Genomic DNA, 18429 nt, shown 5'->3' with positions numbered 1-18429 from the left:
ATAAAATCAAGCTTCCGAACCAGACAGTATACCAATTACGTTCCTTTCATAGTATGCTGATGCAATAGCGCCATCCTTAAAAAACATATACAACTTCTAAATATATTGGTTGAATCACTAAATATAGCTTTCTACATTCTTTTAGTCGGATATAACATTATCAATTGGTTGACTATACCCATAAATCTTCAATTAATATAAGAGAATACTCTGATTCACACAGTCAAATGCCTCAGACGTCCCAGAAAATACCAACTTGCGCTATTTTATTATTTAATGCTTGTAAAATTTAGTGAGTGAACATGTAAATGGCGTTCTCAGTACAGCAACTCTTCTGAAACCCAAACTGTGATTTGCTGACGCTGTTATTGTTGTTCAGGTGAGACACGATTCTGGAATACTCAGCTTCTCAAAAATTTTGGGAAATGATGCCAGCAGTGAAACTGGTTGTTGGCTATTGGCATTTCTCCTATTACCTTTCTTAAATAGATGTTTAACAACAGCATATTTCAGTCTGTCTCTAAAATGCCTTGAGTTAGTGACACGTTACATATTTCAGCTAAGACTGGAGTCATTATTGTACTCTATTGAGAACACTGCCCAAAACAGATGAGATTCTATTTTTGAGAGACATAGGTCATACACTCATATGATTGAATTTTATGAGAGTCAGTTTTTCAACATACTGTTGTGATTATTCTCAAGAACTGTTTGTCCCTATACTTTTTAGCATATTTAAGAAACGATTATTAAAGATATTTGTTAGCTGTGACTCATCATTATAGCCCTTCCACTCAGTTCAACAGTGATGCTATCGTGATCTGTGGTTGGTTGTCCTGACTCTCGTTTCAGAAGCAGCTACATTCTATATAGCTTTAAGTCTGTTTTCAGGGTTACAGGTTTCTGGTACTACGTGCATTTTCCTAGAGTTAATAAATTTCTTTCTTGAACACCTACACAGACACTGTTCTTTCATCGTGAAATTAATGGTTGGGGAAAAATGTAGGAAGAGAGTAGAGGAAAACAAAGACATCTGTAGAACAGGCAGATGAAACAAGATCTGGGACTAACACACTCGTAACTGAAGTGATACCGAACGAGGAGGCGCAGTGGTTAGCACACTGGACTCGCATACGGGAGGACGACGGTTCAAAACCGCGTCAGGCCATCTTGATTCAGGTTTTCCGTGATTTCCCTAAATCACTTCAGGCAAATGCTGCGATGGTTCCTGCGCAAGGGCACGGCCGACTTCCTTCCGCACCCTATCCTAATCCGATGAGACCGATGACCTCACTGTCTGGTCCCCTCCCCGAAATGAGGCAAGCAAGCAACTAGAGTGATCTGCAGACGATAGGGGAAAATGAAGAACGAGAATTGTTGTCGATCCATATAGGGAATAAGAATGAAATATTACAAAGAGGAAGGAGGATTTTCGGTTTGAGTGCACGTACATGACTGCAGTCCTGATGCACACTGAAATGATTGCGCCACAGTAGCGTAGCGCGTCGCTACACGAGCCAAAACAAAATGGAGTAGCTCACTGAAAAAGTTGACTGTCGTGCTGCAATCCGTTTTCAGCATTTGAAGAGCAACAACGCTGCAACTGTCCACACTGACTTGTTGGACGTGTATTGTAAAAATTAACCGTCCTATGAAACGGCGGTTCGGTGGCGGGGATAAGTCCGAAGGAAGTGGCAGACAGCGTCATTGTGAGGAACGAGGAATCGCGAGAGAAATGCCGATCTGTGAGTTTGAAGATGGGCGTGTCACAAATGGCTCTGAGCACTATGGGACTCAACTGCTGTGGTCATCAGTCCCCTAGAACTTAGAACTACTTAAACCTAACTAACCTAAGGACATCACACACATCCATGCCCGAGGCAGGATTCGAACCTGCGACCGTAGCAGTCGCACGGTTCCGGACTGCGTGCCTAGAACAGCGAGACCAGGCGTGTCACAGACCAGGCAGTTGTGCACAAGGTGAAAACCACTAGCATATCTGTTTCCAACATTTTCACGTCGTTTAAAAATGTTAGGACGCCGCAGTTCACTTTACACAAAACACATATGGTTGGTTTGTTTGGGCGAGGAGACCAGACAGCGAGGTCATCGGTCTCATCGGAATAGCGAAGTACGGGGAAGGAAGTCGGCCGTGCCCTTTCAAAGGAACCATCCCGGCATTTGCCTGGAGCGATTTAGGGAAATCACGGAAAACCTAAATCAGGATGGCCGGACGCGGGATTGAACCGTCGTCCTCCCGAATGCGAGTCCAGTGTGTTAGCCACTGAGCCACCTCGCTCAGTCAAAACACATATGCACATGCAGATTTTCCGAAGCAATAATTACAACTTTATGACTCCGCCTCATGTAAAGGCAAATAGGGTATGATACAATACAAAACTTACAGCCAACAAAACCCCAAAACTGAGTTTGTAAAACACTGAAAGCTCTACAGTAAGAGCGCAGTTTACGTTTCGCGAGATCAGGTTACTGTAGCGGAGTAGTAAGTCGTGTAGGCGCGGCATAAGAAATTCCCCAACAGCCCGCAGCGCTATTGCCAGCTTTCAGCTGGACAGCGCTGATAGCCGCAGGCTGAAACAGTAGTCGAGTATCAGCTGTGACTACAGTGTTGTTTTTTTGTGTTAGACACTGATAATTTTAGTCTGAAAATGTAAAAATTAGATCAAAATTATCAGCGTCTAACACAGAGAAACAACGATGTGCTAGCAGACAGCATTTCCCGATGTAAGCGAGAAATCAGCCGAAAAATCACCGTAAGTACAAATCAACCTATTCTTAGCGAACTCTTTTTCGATCTAAAAGCAAACCAAAATGTAAATAACTTAATGACAGACCACTGATGATGCTTTACCTCAATAAAGCGAAACGCGTCTGGTGGAAAAATCACGCATTTTTGTAGTTGCAACGACAGAGCAAAAATGCTCTCAAGAATTACTCAGTAGCCTTCCTCGAAAAGAGCGTCCAGGGGTTCCCATTGGAGTTCGCCAAGCATCTCCGTAATACTTACGCGTTGTTCAAACCTACCGGTTACAAATCTAGCAGACCGTCTCTGAACTGCTTCGATATCTTCCTTCAGTCCGACCTGTACGGGCCCCAACCCTAGAGCAGTACTCGAGAATAGGTCGCACCAGCGCGCTATATGCCTTCTCTTTTACCAGAGAACCACTCCTATTTTCATATCAAGCACGGACATAAGAAGAACCGCAACACCACAAGATGATTAGGTGAAGCACTCTTTCCTAAAATTGTCCCAATAAACGAAGTCGGCCATTCGCCTTTCATACCATAGTTCTCACATGCTCATTCCATTTCATATCGCTTTGTAACGATACGCACAGATGTTTAAACGACTTGACTGTGTCAAGCAGGACACCCGTAATACGGTATCCGAACATTACAGGTTTGTTCTTCCTACTCAACCACATTAACTTACAATTTTCCACATTTAGGGCTAGCTGCCATTCATCACACCAGCTAGAAATTTTGTCTAAGTCGTATCTTCCTACAGTCATTCAACTTCCAACATACTACTATACATCACAGCATCATCTTGAACACTCGCCGTCGAGGACAACATACTGGGTTCTTTTACTTACGAAGTCTCCGAGCCACTCGCATACCTGCGAACGGGTTCCATATGCTCGTACCTTCGTTAATAAGCTGCAATGGGGTACCGTGTCAAATGGTTTCCAGAAATCTACAAATATGGCGATTGCCTGTTGCCCCTCATCCTTAGTTCGCAGCATAACATGTGAGAAAAGGGCAAGCTGCGTTTCGCACGAGTGATACCTTCTACAACCATGCTGATTTACGGACATAAGCCGGCCGAAGTGGCCGTGCGGTTCTGGGCGCTACAGTCTGGAGCCGAGCGTCCGCTGCGGTCGTAGGTTCGAATCCTGCCTCGGGCATGGATGTGTGTGTGATGTCCTTAGGTTAGTTAGGTTTAATTAGTTCTAAGTTCTAGTGGACTGATGACCTCAGAAGTTAAGTCGCATAGTGCTCAGAGCCATTTGAACCATATGGACATAAGCTTGTCAGTCTCAAGAACGGTTGTTATATTCGAACTGATAATATTTTCAAGGATTCTACAGCAGATAAATGTTAGGGATATCGGTCTGTGATTATAATATGTTAGAGGAAGTTCACATCTGCAAAGCGCAATTATTTCTACTGTTGCTTTTCAGTTCCATTCTTGTTTTCAATACGTATGTGCCCTCATCACTTTCTCTTCTTTATTTTATAATCTACAACTATAGTCCAGTGGCTTTTAGGAAAAAAGCAATAGATATATTATGGCTGCTTAACGTTTTCTTAACTTTCTTGCATTTCATTAGTATGTGCATTGCTTTCAGGGTATCGCATTGTAATTTTTCCCACTGTTTTTTTACTGCACCATAACACGCAGGATAACATGAAAGCGAAGTGTCAGTGGAGAAGGCAGTGGGGTGGTGTTGCCACCTATCCGCAGTGTTATTCAGCCCTCACAATGGGTAAGTAGTACAGTAAACCAGGAGAAATTTGAAAAGGAAGTTAAACTCCAGGGAAGAGAAATGAAAATGTTGACCTTGTAATTCTGACAAAGGTGGTGAAAGGACTTGGAATATGACTTTAATGGACCAGATAGCGTGTTGAAACTGATGGACATGAACAAAAGAAAAACAAGGATAATGGAATTTACTAGAATTAAATCCGTCAGAGCTGGGGCAGTCTGATTAGGAAGTGGAATAAAAGTAATAGATGACTCTTTTTACCTGGGCCGAAGTAGAACAATACAAAATGCAGAATGGCAGTAGCAATAAAAAATTTCCGAAGAAGAGGAATTTATTCATATCGAATGAAAACTGAAGTGTTACGAAGCCCTTTCCGAAGGTACTTATCTGGAGTGTAGCCTAGCGCCGAAGTGAGTAAAGAGTTCAGACAAGACGAGAATAGAAGCTCATGAAATGTGGCGCCACAGAAGAATGCTGAAGATCGGGTGGGAAGATTGAGTTACTAATGAAGAGGTACTGAATCGAATTATTGAAAAAGGAAGCAGATGAAGTTTAAAGCACGACTTGACTAAAAGAAAGGATTAGTTAGTAGAATACATACTGAGAGGTCAAGGAATGGTCAGTATGGTAATATAGGGACATGCACTGGTTCCGTTGGCCGGCCGGAGTGGCCGAGCGGTTCTAGGCGCTACAGTCTGGAACCGAGCGACTGCTAAGTTCGAATCCTGCCTCAGGCATGGATGTGTGTGACGTCCTTATGTTAGTTAGGTGTAACTAGTTCTAAGTTCTAGGGGACTGATGACCTCAGATGTTAAGTCCCATAGTGCTCAGAGCCATTTGAACCATTTTGAACTGGTTCAGTTCGTGTTGGAAGTGATGTCTCATTTTTGGTCAGATGACTCAAGTGAAACGCATAGAGCTCGTCAGTACATCACAGACAACGGGCGCTCACAACATCGAAAATACGCGAGGTATGTAGTGTCTTTTACGTTGAGGTACCTAGTTCACCTTGTATCTTACTGCACGTTTCTTTGCGGACGTGCAGCCTCACCTATGTTTTGATTAAGTTCTGCGCACCAGAGCGATAATCCAGCAGGCAAGTCGCGAGGCTGTCTGACGCCGTTTCGCAACAACTCACCAGGAAAAGGCAGAGGTCCACTTGCTTTAACCTCCGCTGATGTTACGTAAGCTTCTTGGTACACTTGTGCACCTTTTTTAGTTTCCAGGCGTTTCTACGGCGTAGCTGGTTGCAGTACTACTGTTACGTTTTATTGCTTACTCCTTCATTTAGAGCCGGTCTCTGTCGTTGGATTAGCAGGCAGTACTCTTATTGAGATCACACTATACATCCATTCTCTCGACAAAACCAAAATGATATTAATGACTATGAACTTCCACCTGAAACGTGCAACGTATTTTAAGAGAAAAAGGGATGAAAGATGATTGGGTTTAACGTCCCTTCGACATCGAGGTCACTAGAGACGGAGTGCAAGCTAGGATTGTCTCAAGGACGGGGAAGGAAATCCGGTGTGCCGTTTCAAAGGAACCATCCCGGTATTTGCCTAGAGCGATTTAGGGAAATCACAGAAAACCTAAATCTGAATGGCTGAGACGCGGGTTTGAACCGTGGTACTCACGAATGCGAGTCCAGTGTGCTAACCACTGCGTCACCTCTCTTGATGTATTTTATGAGAAGGAGGCTAAAAATAAGAAAGAGGACTGCTGTTATGCCATACATCACGTTTTGAGAGACTCTCAGGTTTTTCTACAAGATTATTCTCTACACAATCAAAGATTGAAATTTGATAAGAGTAATATAACATTTTGTCACCGGACAGTTAAATTTCTGTCAGAATTTTGACAAAATGTGGAAATGAATATCTATCCAATAATCACTAGTTCTTGTGTGTCAGCTGTTTAGTTATTTGGTTGCGTCTCGCGTGGGTCTACTTACGATAAACGTTACGGTCTGAAACGTATCAGTTAAACAAATTTTGTGCACAATTCTCTAAAACGTATATATTCAGCGCATCACAATTAGTAGCAGAAATTTACACATGCTTGGAAATATACCGTAACAGAAGGAAAAACGTTACCGTAAACTGTAAACATACAGTATATGATCAAAAGTATCCGGACACCCCAAAAAACATACTTTTTCATATTAGGTGCATTGTGCTGCCACCTACTGCCAGGTACTCCATATCAGCGACCTCAGTAGTCAATAGACATCGTGAGAGAGCAGAATGGGGCGCTCCGGGGAACTCACGGACTTCGAACGTGGTCAGCTGGCTAGGTGTCACTTGTGTCTCTGTACGTACGCGAGATTTCCACACTCCTAAACGTCCCTAGGTTCACTGTTTCGGTGTGATAGTGAACACAGCACAAAAGCGTACAGCCCGACCTCGTCTGTTGACTGACAGAGACCGCCGACAGTTGAAGAAGGTCTAATGGAAATGGAAATGGAAATGGAAATGCTCTGTGGCTAGGGCCTCCCGTCGGGTAGACCGTTCACCTGGTGCAAGTCTTTCGAGTTGGGGCCACTTCTGCGAGTTGTGTGTCGATGGGAGTGAAATGATGGTGATGATGATGATGATGATGATAAGGACAACACGAGTCCCTTAGCGGACAAGATCTCCGACCCAGCCGGGAATCGAACCCGGGCCGTAAGGTATGACATTCCGTCGCGCTGACCAATCAGCTACCGTCAGTTTCAGCACATTTTGTAAGGTACAGTACAAATGGTAAGTTCATTGTGTCAATGATGGTCTCTGCAGTTAACTGCAACTGTTGTTGTTGTTGTGGTCTTCAGTCCTGAGACTGGTTTGATGCAGCTCTCCATGCTACTCTATCCTGTGCAAGCTTCTTCATCTCCCAGTACCTACTGCAACCTACATCCTTCTGAATCTGCTTAGTGTATTGATCTCTTGGTCTCCCTCTACGATTTTTACCCTCCACGCTGCCCTCCAATGCTAAAGTTGTGATCCCTTGATGCCTCAAAACATGTCCTACCAACCGATCCCTTCTTTTAGTCAAGTTGTGCCACAAACTTCTCTTCTCCCCAATCCTATTCAATACCTCCTCATTAGTTACGTGATCTACCCACCTTATCTTCAGCATTCTTCTGTAGCACCACATTTCGAAAGCTTCTATTCTCTTCTTGTCCAAACTAGTTATCGTCCATGTCTCACTTCCATACATGGCTACACTCCATACAAATACTTTCAGAAACGACTTCCTGACACCTAAATCTATACTCGATGTTAACAAATTTCTCTTCTTGAGAAACGCTTTCCTTGCCACTGCCAGTCTACATTTTATATCCTCTCTACTTCGACCATCATCGGTTATTTTACTCCCTAAATAGCAAAACTCCTTTACTACTTTAAGTGTCTCATTTCCTAATCTAATTCCCTCAGCATCACCCGACTTAATTTGACTACATTCCATTATCCTCGTTTTGCTTTTGTTGATGTTCATCTTATATCCTCCTTTCAAGACATTGTCCATTCCGTTCAACTGCTCTTCCAAGTCCTTTGCTGTCTCTGACAGAATTACAATGTCATCGGCGAACCTCAAAGTTTTTACTTCTTCTCCATGAATTTTAATACCTACTCCGAACTTTTCTTTTGTTTCCTTTACTGCTTGCTCAGTATACAGATTGAATAACATCGGGGAGAGGCTACAACCCTGTCTCACTCCTTTCCCAACCACTGCTTCCCTTTCATGCCCCTCGACTCTTATAACTGCCATCTGGTTTCTGTACAAATTGTAAATAGCCTTTCGCTCCCTGTATTTTACCCCTGCCACCTTCAGAATTTGAAAGAGAGTATTCCAGTCAACATTGTCAAAAGCTTTCTCTAAGTCTACAAATGCTAGAAACGTAGGTTTGCCTTTTCTTAATCTTTCTTCCAAGATAAGTCGTAAGGTCAGTATTGCCTCACGTGTTCCAACATTTCTACGGAATCCAAACTGATCTTCCCCGAGGTCGGCTTCTACCAGTTTTTCCATTCGTCTGTAAAGAATTCGCGTTAGTATTTTGCAGCTGTGACTTATTAAACTGATAGTTCGGTAATTTTCACATCTGTCAACACCTGCTTTCTTTGGGATTGGAATTATTATATTCTTCTTGAAGTCTGAGGGTATTTCACCTGTCTCATACATCGTGCTCATTAGATGGTAGAGTTTTGTCATGACTGGCTCTCCCGAGGCCATCAGTAGTTCTAGTGGAATGTTGTCTACTCCCGGGGCCTTGTTTCGACTCAGGTCTTTCAGTGCTCTGTCAAACTCTTCACGCAGTATCTTATCTCCCATTTCGTCTTCATCTACATCCTCTTCCATTTCCATAATATTGTCCTCGAGTACATCTCCCTTGTATAAACCCTCTATATACTCCTTCCACCTTTCTGCCTTCCCTTCTTTGCTTAGAACTGGGTTGCCATCTGAGCTCTTGATATTCATACAAGTGGTTCTCTTCTCTCCAAAGGTCTCTTTAATTTTCCTGTAGGCAGTATCTATCTTACCCCTAGTGAGATAAGCCTCTACATCCTTACATTTGTCCTCTAGCCATCCCTGCTTAGCCATTTTGCACTTCCTGTCGATTTCATTTTTGAGACGTTTGTATTCCTTTTTGCCTGCTTCATTTACTGCATTTTTATATTTTCTCCTTTCATCAATTAAATTCAATATTTCTTCTGTTACCCAAGGATTTCTATTAGCCCTCGTCTTTTTACCTACTTGATCGTCTGCTGCCTTCACCACTTCATCCCTCAGAGCTACCCATTCTTCTTCTACTGCATTTCTTTCCCCCATTCCTGTCAATTGTCTCCTTATGCTCTCCCTGAAACTCTCTACAACCTCTGGTTCTTTCAGTTTATCCAGGTCCCATCTCCTTAAATTCCCACCTGTTTGCAGTTTCTTCAGTTTCAATCTGCAGTTCATAACCAATAGATTGTGGTCAGAATCCACATCTGCCCCAGGAAATGTCTTACAATTTAAAACCTGGTTCCTAAATCTCTGTCTTACCATTATATAATCTATCTGAAACCTGTCAGTATCTCCTGGCTTCTTCCATGTATACAGCCTCCTTTCATGATTCTTGAACCAAGTGTTAGCTATGATTAAGTTATGCTCTGTGCAAAATTCTACAAGGCGGCTTCCTCTTTCATTCCTTCCCCCCAATCCATATTCACCTACTATGTTTCCTTCTCTCCCTTTTCCTACTGACGAATTCCAGTCACCCATGACTATTAAATTTTCGTCTCCCTTCACTACCTGAATAATTTCTTTTATCTCGTCATACATTTCATCTATTTCTTCATCATCTGCAGAGCTAGTTGGCATATAAACTTGTACTACTGTAGTAGGCATGAGCTTTGTGTCTATCTTGGCCACAATAATGCGATCACTATGCTGTTTGTAGTAGCTAACCCGCACTCCTATTTTTTTATTCATTATTAAACCTACTCCTGCATTACCCCTATTTGATTTTGTATTTATAACCCTGTAATCACCTGACCAAAAGTCTTGTTCCTCCTGCCACCGAACTTCACTAATTCCCACTATATCTAACTTTAACCTATCCATTTCCCTTTTCAAATTTTCTAACCTACCTGCCCGATTAAGTGATCTGACATTCCGCGCCCCGATCCGTAGAACGCCAGTTTTCTTTCTCCTGATAACGACGTCCTCTTGAGTAGTCCCCGCCCGGAGATCCGAATGGGGGACTATTTTACCTCCGGAATATTTTACCCAAGAGGACGCCATCATCATTTAATCATACAGTAGAGCTGCATGTCCTCGGGAAAAATTACGGCTGTAGTTTCCCCTTGCTTTCAGCCGTTCGCAGTACCAGCACAGCAAGGCCGTTTTGGTTAATGTTACAAGGCCAGATCAGTCAATCATCCAGACTGTTGCCCCTGCAATTACTGAAAAGGCTGCTGCCCCTCTTCAGGAAGCACATGTTTGTCTGGCCTCTCAACAGATACCCCTCCGTTGTGGTTGCACCTACGGTACGGCCATCTGTATCGCTGAGGCACGCAAGCCTCCCCACCAACGGCAAGGTCCATGGTTCATGGGGGGGAACTGCAACTAATGTAATTAAAAAAAGTTCACAGTAACATGATTTTATTCGTGTTATCTCCTTAAGCTTCCTTTTTCGAGCCCAGGCTCCCTACCTCAAATTGTTCAGTGGGACAAAGACTATGCCCTGTTAATTTTTTGCACGCTCTTGTGGAAAAAGCCCGTATATCACTAGTAGGAAGGCTTCCGATCCTTCCATAAAGAATTGAGTGGCTGGTGGTTGAGGGGGCGCTCGAGATCATGGTCATCAGCGCTCTGACGAAAAGTCAGCATGCAAATCTCATGGGTGGGGATGCAGGCTGCACCCACATGCGAAGCAGTTCATAACGTATTAAAGTCTGCCGCCCTTCCCAATCAATTTAGGGATGAGGCCTGACAGTTCAAAAATTTCACCACCCTTTTAACACTGGTATCGGTATCTGCGGGGATGGTGGGCAGATCTCCAGGGAGACTTGAGGGCTGCCCTAATGTCAGTATACGGGACACATGTAGCCACAATATGCTGAACTGAAAGCGGCACGCGACACACTTCACAGAGTGATGGATCCTAACGCCAGAGGAGGAAGCCATGTGTGAAAGGGCTATGCGCGATGCGCTGTCTCGTAAACAAAACCTCCTTCCAGTGGCGACGCTGACGTGAAGTCCGCCAAGGCTTTGTGCTCGATTTGAGCGACCGCGGTTTGTTATCTGTCACCTGCAACCAAACAGTCTCCCAGTGACGCACGATGCATCTGTCAGAAAATGAGGTGATGGCGTGCAACGGGATGTGACATCGATGCACAGCACTATCCCAGCATTCTTCCTCGGCAGCTTTGTCGGCTATGTCGTTTCCCTGTATCCCAATGTGGCCAGGCACCCACCTTGCCGCGGTGTTGGAGCCGCTGTAAGAAGTCATGGCTGAGCTGAATCAGCGTGTCTATTGGATACGTTTGGTGAAGTGCTTGCAGCGCACTAAGCGAGTCTGGACAGACAAGAAACCTCGTGCGGTGATGTCGGTGCACCCTCTCCAGTGCCATCAGAATGCCATATAACTTTGCATCATAATTTGTAACTTGTTCTGGGAGACGCACTTTGAAAACCCTATCAAGGAATACAGCAGAACAATCTAGAGCATTTTCCTCCTAGGATCCATCTGTATGAATAACGATAAAACTATGGTACGTACTTAAAATAGACGAAAACAATGTTGTAAAAACAGAATCTGAAGTATAAGCTTTCTTCTACTGTGTCAAGCTTAAAATCACTTTGGGTCTCTGAAGACGCCAAGGTGGCAGTGTGTTCCATCCCAGGGTGTGTATTTTCATTCCCGAAAGATCGAGATCCTTGAGACAGCCTGTAGCACGTATACCAAATGGCTTGGTCTCTTGGGGCCGATTCCTGAACAGCCGTTCGAAGGTGGATTGGATCACTGAACTAAATGCCAATGACTGAGGTGACGCTGAGACTTTCAGCGCCGCAGGATATGGAAGGGGCACAGGCTATGATGAGCAGAGGCAGATGGGAACTTGGCGTGGATGTGGCAAGTGGCATCTGCGAATCTGAGTAGAGGGACCGTGCCATGCTCGGGTGGGTTGCTGCCTTCGTGTTGGTGTGTGTGTGTGTGTGTGTGTACGTGTTCTCGACGCTGACTTCACCACTGGGAGGAGCGACTACCTTCAGGTGCTGATTTCCATCCAGGACTTCTCGGCAATCCGTATGGCCAATTCCAGTTTCTGAATCTGGTTGGCCATTTCCTGGCCGCGTGGGATTAGCCGAGCGGTCTAAGGCGCTGCAGTCATGGACTGTGCGGCTGGTCCCGGCGGAGGTTCGAGTCCTCCCTCGGGCATGAGTGTGTGTGGTTGTCCTTAGGATAATTTAGTTTAAGTAGTGTGTAATCTTAGGGACTGATGACGTTAGCAGTTAAGTCCCATAAGATTTCACACACATTTGAACATTTGATCCATTTCATGTGATAAGTGCATGTTTACATGTAAAAGGCAACGTCCTTGCACTGCTTTGAAGTTCTAGTGGAGTCTATGGACAAGAATTCCACTTAACACAGCCAATGTTCTGAAGTAGTATAATATGTGGTTGCCGAAATGTTGTATAGTCATGACTGTTAGACTGATCGCTGTGCCATTACAAGCCAGATATTCTATCTTGACTTTGGTAGCGGTTATAGACGTGAACAATATTAATTACCTGAACTGTGGTTGAGTTCCCAGTTTGTTGTAACTTAAATTCAAACACATTGCTAATGTGTTGTGCAGACCAATGTAGGAACGTCACTCTCACTTCCATTAAGTGGAACTCGTTTGTTCCTCACATATAATTGTTTATCCTTGTGTTTAACAATTTGTTGATTTAGAATTTTTGTCTGTCGTAGTTCAGTTCATCTGTGAGCCTGTGCCATTTCCCCAGTTAACAGGCAGTTTTCTTTCGTCCTGGTCGGCCATGGGTCTCTCGCCTCTCTCTTAGCGAGCAAGCGACCGACCGACCGACGTGCTGTGTTACAATATGCTGGGCCATCTCATGCCAGTCTGCCGACAGTTCGAGGCCGGAGCTGTATAACAGTAATAACTTTCCTGTATTATCTTACTTGCTTAAACACATGTGACTTTATTCTGACAGTTGTTAAACATTTAAGTTTGGAACTTACTTCACACTGATCAGTTGATATACGAGGGCAGTTCAATAAGTAATGTAATACATTTTTTTTCTGAAACAGTGGTTGTTTTATTCAGCATTGAAATACACCAGGTTATTCCCCAATCTTTTAGCTACACAACACTATTTTTCAACGTAATCTCCATTCAATGCTACGGCATTACGCCACCTTGAAATGAGGGCCTGTATGCCTGCACGGTACCATTCCACTGGTCGATGTCGGAGCCAACGTCGTACTGCATCAATAACTTCTTCATCATCCGCGTAGTGCGTCCCACGGATTGCGTCCTTCATTGGGCCAAACATATGGAAATCCGACGGTGCGAGATCGGGGCTGTACGGTGCATGAGGAAGAACAGTCCACTGAAGTTTAGTGAGCTCCTCTCGGGTGCGAAGACTTGTGAGAGGTCTTGCGTTGTCATGAAGAAGGAGAAGTTCGTTCTGATTTTTGTGCCTACGAACACGCTGAAGTCGTTTCTTCAATTTCTGAAGAGTAGCACAATACACTTCAGAGTTGATCGTTTGACCATGGGGAAGGACATCGAACAGAATAACCCCTTCAGCGTCCCAGAAGACTGTAACCGTGACTTTACCGGCTGACGGTATGGCTTTAAACTTTTTCTTCGTAAGGGAGTGGGTGTGGCGTCACTCCATTGATTGCCGTTTTGTTTCAGGTTCGAAGTGATGAACCCATGTTTCATCGCCTGTAACAATCTTTGACAAGAAATTGTCACCCTCAGCCACATGACGAGCAAGCAATTCCGCACAGATGGTTCTCCTTTGCTCTTTATGGTGTTCGGTTAGACAACGAGGGACCCAGCGGGAACAAACCTTTGAATATCCCAACTGGTGAACAATTGTGACAGCACTACCAACAGAGATGTCAAGTTGAGCACTGAGTTGTTTGATGGTGATCCGTCGATCATCTCGAACGAGTGTGTTCGCACGCTCCGCCATTGCAGGAGTCACAGCTGTGCACGGCCGGCCAGCACGCGGGAGATCAGACAGTCTTGCTTGACCTTGCGGCGATGATGACACACGCTTTGCCCAACGACTCACCGTGCTTTTGTCCACTGCCAGATCACCGTAGACATTCTGCAAGCGCCTATGAATATCTGAGATGCCCTGGTTTTCCGCCAAAAGAAACTCGATCGCTGCCCGTTGTTTGCAACGCACATCCGTTACAGACGCCATTTTAACAGCTCCGTACAGCGCTGCCACTTGTCGGAAGTCAATGAAACTATACGAGACGAAGCGGGAATGTTTGAAAATATTCCACAAGAAATTTCCGGTTTTTTCAACCAAAATTGGCCGAGAAAAAAAATGTGTTGCATTACTTATTGAACTGCCGTCGTATAATTATTCATTTGCTGAATGCCGTGGCGGATTTAGATCTTAAATATCTTGTAACCTGAACTGCTATCAATTAAAGACTTAGTGAGCATGGTGATGCATGTTTCTTTGTTACAGTTGTTAACTGGAAGGTTATTAACCATGCCGCCCCTTCTTCCCCCCCCCCCCCCCCCCCCCCCCCATGAACCGTGGACCTTGCCGTTGGTGGAGAGGCGTGCGTGCCTCAGCGATACAGATGGCCGTACCGTAGGTGCAACCACAACGGAGGGGTATCTGTTGAGAGGCCAGACAAACGTGTGGTTCCTGAATAGGGGCAGCAGCCTTTTCAATACTTGAATGGGCAACAGTCTGGATGATTGACTGATCTGGCCTTGTAACACTAACCAAACGGCCTTGCTGTGCTGGTACTGCGAACGGCTGAAATCAAGGGGGAGCTACAGCCGTAAGTTTTCCCGAGGGCATGCAGTTTTACTGTATGTTTAAATGATGATGGCGTCCTCCTGGGTAAAATATTCCGGAGGTAAAACGGTGCCCCATTCGGATCTCCGGGCGGGGACTACTCAGGAGGATGTCGTTATCACGAAAAAGAAAACTGGCGTTCTATGGATCGGAGCGTGGAATGTCAGATCCCTTAATCGGGCAGGTAGGTTAGAAAATTTAAAAAGGGAAATGGATAGGTTAAAGCTAGATATAGTGGGAATTAGTGAAGTTCGGAGGCAGTAGGAACAAGACTTCTAATGAGGTGAATACAGGCTTATGAACACAAAATCAAGCAGGGGTAATGCGGGAGTAGGTTTAATAATGAATAACAAATAGAAGGGCAGGTAAGCTACTACAAACAGCATAGTGAACGCATTATTGTAGCAAAGATAGACACGAACCCAAACCCACCACAGTAGTACAAGTTTATATGCCAACTAGCTCCGCAGATGACGAAGAGATTGACGAAATGTATGATGAGATAAAAAAAATTATTTAGATAGTGAAGGGAGACGAAAATTTAATAGTAATGGGTGACTGGAATTCGACAGTAGGGAAAGGAAGAGAAGGACAAGTAGTAGGTGAATATGGAATGGGGTTAAAGAATGAAAGAGGAAGCCGCCTGGTAGAATTTTGCGCAGAGCGTAACTTAATCGTAGCTAACACTTGATTCAAGAATCATGAAAGAATGTTGTATACACGGAAGAGGCCTGCAGCCACTGGAGGGTTTCAGACAGATTATATAATGGCAAGACAGAGATTTAGGAGCCATGTTTTCAATTGTAAGACATTTCCAGGGGCAGATGTGGCTTCTGACCACAATCTATCTGTCTGTTGGAGGGAGGCAGTACCAGACATTGATTTTAATGTCTAACACTTGATGTATTAATGTTGCATGTATAGCCATACGCTAAATAAATAAAATAAATAACGTACCAGACATTAAAAATATGTGATTGGCGAAAAAGACTGTTCATGGCTCACTCTGTTCAATGCATTGCCGACTCCCGACATTGCATGGTAAGCATTATACTGCTCCGGCTCGATAGGAGTATTGGAGGTGAATTGCTCACCATGTACGGCACTCGCCTTTCCAAAGACCAGCTGTCGTAGGTCGACATACATATGGTGCATTAGCGAATAGTTTGCCATTCACAGTGTCTGTAAACGTATCGAATTATAGTCAGATTGCCTTTTTCACAATCCATGCAGGAACCGTGGTGTAGGACTCCACCCATTCCAGACTGTGTCAACTGTACTCCAGAAATTTTCATGTTATTTCTAATTATGTGTTAATATGTTGGTTCGCCATGTATTACTCTCGTGTCTTTACAATAATAAATCCTTGTCATCACATTCAACATCTTTAATGTCAGGACAAATCAAAGCCTACACCCTTTTCAAAGGAAATTAAGTGGGAAATAGTTGAGGTAGTGAAGAGACTATTACATTACATCCACTTCAGCTTGACAATTGGGTCAAAATATTAATTAATTAATGTCAAATCTTCATTTCACATGCTTTAACACTGGAGAGCCAAAGAAACTGGTATAGGCATGCGTATTCAAATACAGAGGTATGCAAACAAGCAGAATACGACGCTGTGGTCAGAATGCCTACATAAGACAACAAGTTGGTTGGCTGGGTTGGTTGGGAGAGGAGACCAGACAGCGAGGTCATCGGTCTCATTGGATTAGGGAAGGACGGGGAAGGAAGTAGGCCGTGCCCTTTTAGGGGAACCATCCTGGCATTTGCCTGGAGCGATTTAGGAAAATCACGAAAAACCTAAATCAGGATGCCGGGCGCGGGATTAAGACAACAAGTGTCTGGCGCAGTTGTTACATCGGTTACTGCTACTACAATGGCAGGTTATCAAGATTTAAGTGAATTTGAACGTGGAGCTATAATCGGCGCACGAGCGATGGGTTACAGCGTCTCAGAGGCAGCGACGAAGTGGGGATTTTGCCGGCCGCAGTGGCCGTGCGGTTAAAGGCGCTGCAGTCTGGAACCGCAAGACCACTACGGTCGCAGGTTCGAATCCTGCCTCGGGCATGGATGTTTGTGGTGTCCTTAGGTTAGTTAGGTTTAACTAGTTCTAAGTTCTAGGGGACTAATGACCTCAGCAGTTGAGTCCCATAGTGCTCAGAGCCATTTGAACCAAAGTGGGGATTTTCCCGTACGACCATTTCACGAGTGTACCGTGAATATCAGGGATCAGATAAAATATCAAATCTCCAACATCGCTCCTGCCAGATCATGCAAGAATGGGACCAACGACGACTGAAGGAGAATCGTTCAACGTGACAGAAGTGCAAATCTTCCGCAAATTGCTCCAGATTTCCATGCTGGGCCATCAATAAGTGTCAGTATGCGAACCATTCAGCGAAACATTAACGATATGGGCTTTTAGAGGCGAAGACCCACTCGTGTACACTTGATGAGTGCACGACAGACAGCTTTACGCCTCGCCGGGCCTCTCAACACCGACATTGGGCTGTTGATGACTGGAAACATTTTATCTGCTCCGACGAGTCTCGTTTCAAATCGTATCTAGCGGATGGACGTTAAAGGTATGGAGAGAACCTCATGAATCCATGGACCCTGTATGTCAATAGGGGACTGTTCATGCTGGTGGAGGCTCTGTAATGGTACAGGATGTGTTCAGTTGAAGTGATAATTGACCCCTGATACGTCTCGATACGACTCTGACAGGTGACACGTAAGCACCCTGTCTGATCACATGCATCCATGCATGTTCATTGTGCATTCGGATGGACTTGGGCAATTCCAGAAGGACAATGCGACATTCCACACGTCCAGAAGTGCTACAGAGTGGCTCCAGGAACACTCATCTGAGTTTAGTCTCTTCCGCTGGCCACAAAGCTCCCCAGAAATGATGCTGTTCAGAAGACATCTCCACCGCCTCGTACTCTAACGGATTTATGGACAGCCCTGCTGACAATTCCCTCTAACACTACTTCAGACATTAGTCGAGTCCATGCCACATAGTGTTGTGGCACTTCTGCATGCTCACGGGGACCATACACGATATTAGGCAGGTGTACTAGTTTCTTTGGCTCTTCAGTGTAGTAGCGTTTCTGAAGGGTGGCTCTGTTACGAAGAGTACAACCTAATGGATTGAAATAAGGAATGGCATCGCACATTACCAAAATTAACTCACATCATGGGTGTTTGTTTTGTATAGGATAGTGAACACTCTGCCAGGTTCCTGTTTCCTGGAGCCCAGCCTTGTAACATTTTGATTACAGTTGGGGCAGGGTGCCAGATTTTTGAATTCAGATCTTGAGACATAGACATAACTGTCGTCCCCTGTAGTTTTGTTATGTGCACCAGGCAT

General features: G+C 44.5%; 1 protein-coding gene across 1 annotated transcript in view; it reads right to left on the bottom strand.

The window, feature by feature from the left end:
- Nucleotides 1-18429, bottom strand: part of LOC126204364 (uncharacterized) — a 226022-nt gene extending 207593 nt beyond the window's left edge. Inside the window, exon 1 of the mRNA XM_049938738.1 lies at nucleotides 18253-18429. Coding sequence (XP_049794695.1) covers nucleotides 18253-18429 — 177 coding nt within the window. The remainder of the gene's footprint in view (nucleotides 1-18252) is intronic.

This window comes from Schistocerca nitens, chromosome 9 (assembly GCF_023898315.1).
Source record: "Schistocerca nitens isolate TAMUIC-IGC-003100 chromosome 9, iqSchNite1.1, whole genome shotgun sequence".
NCBI lineage: Eukaryota > Metazoa > Arthropoda > Insecta > Orthoptera > Acrididae > Schistocerca > Schistocerca nitens.
The sequence above is the reverse complement of the archived record's forward strand: the minus strand, read 5'-3'. Positions and strand labels throughout refer to the sequence as shown.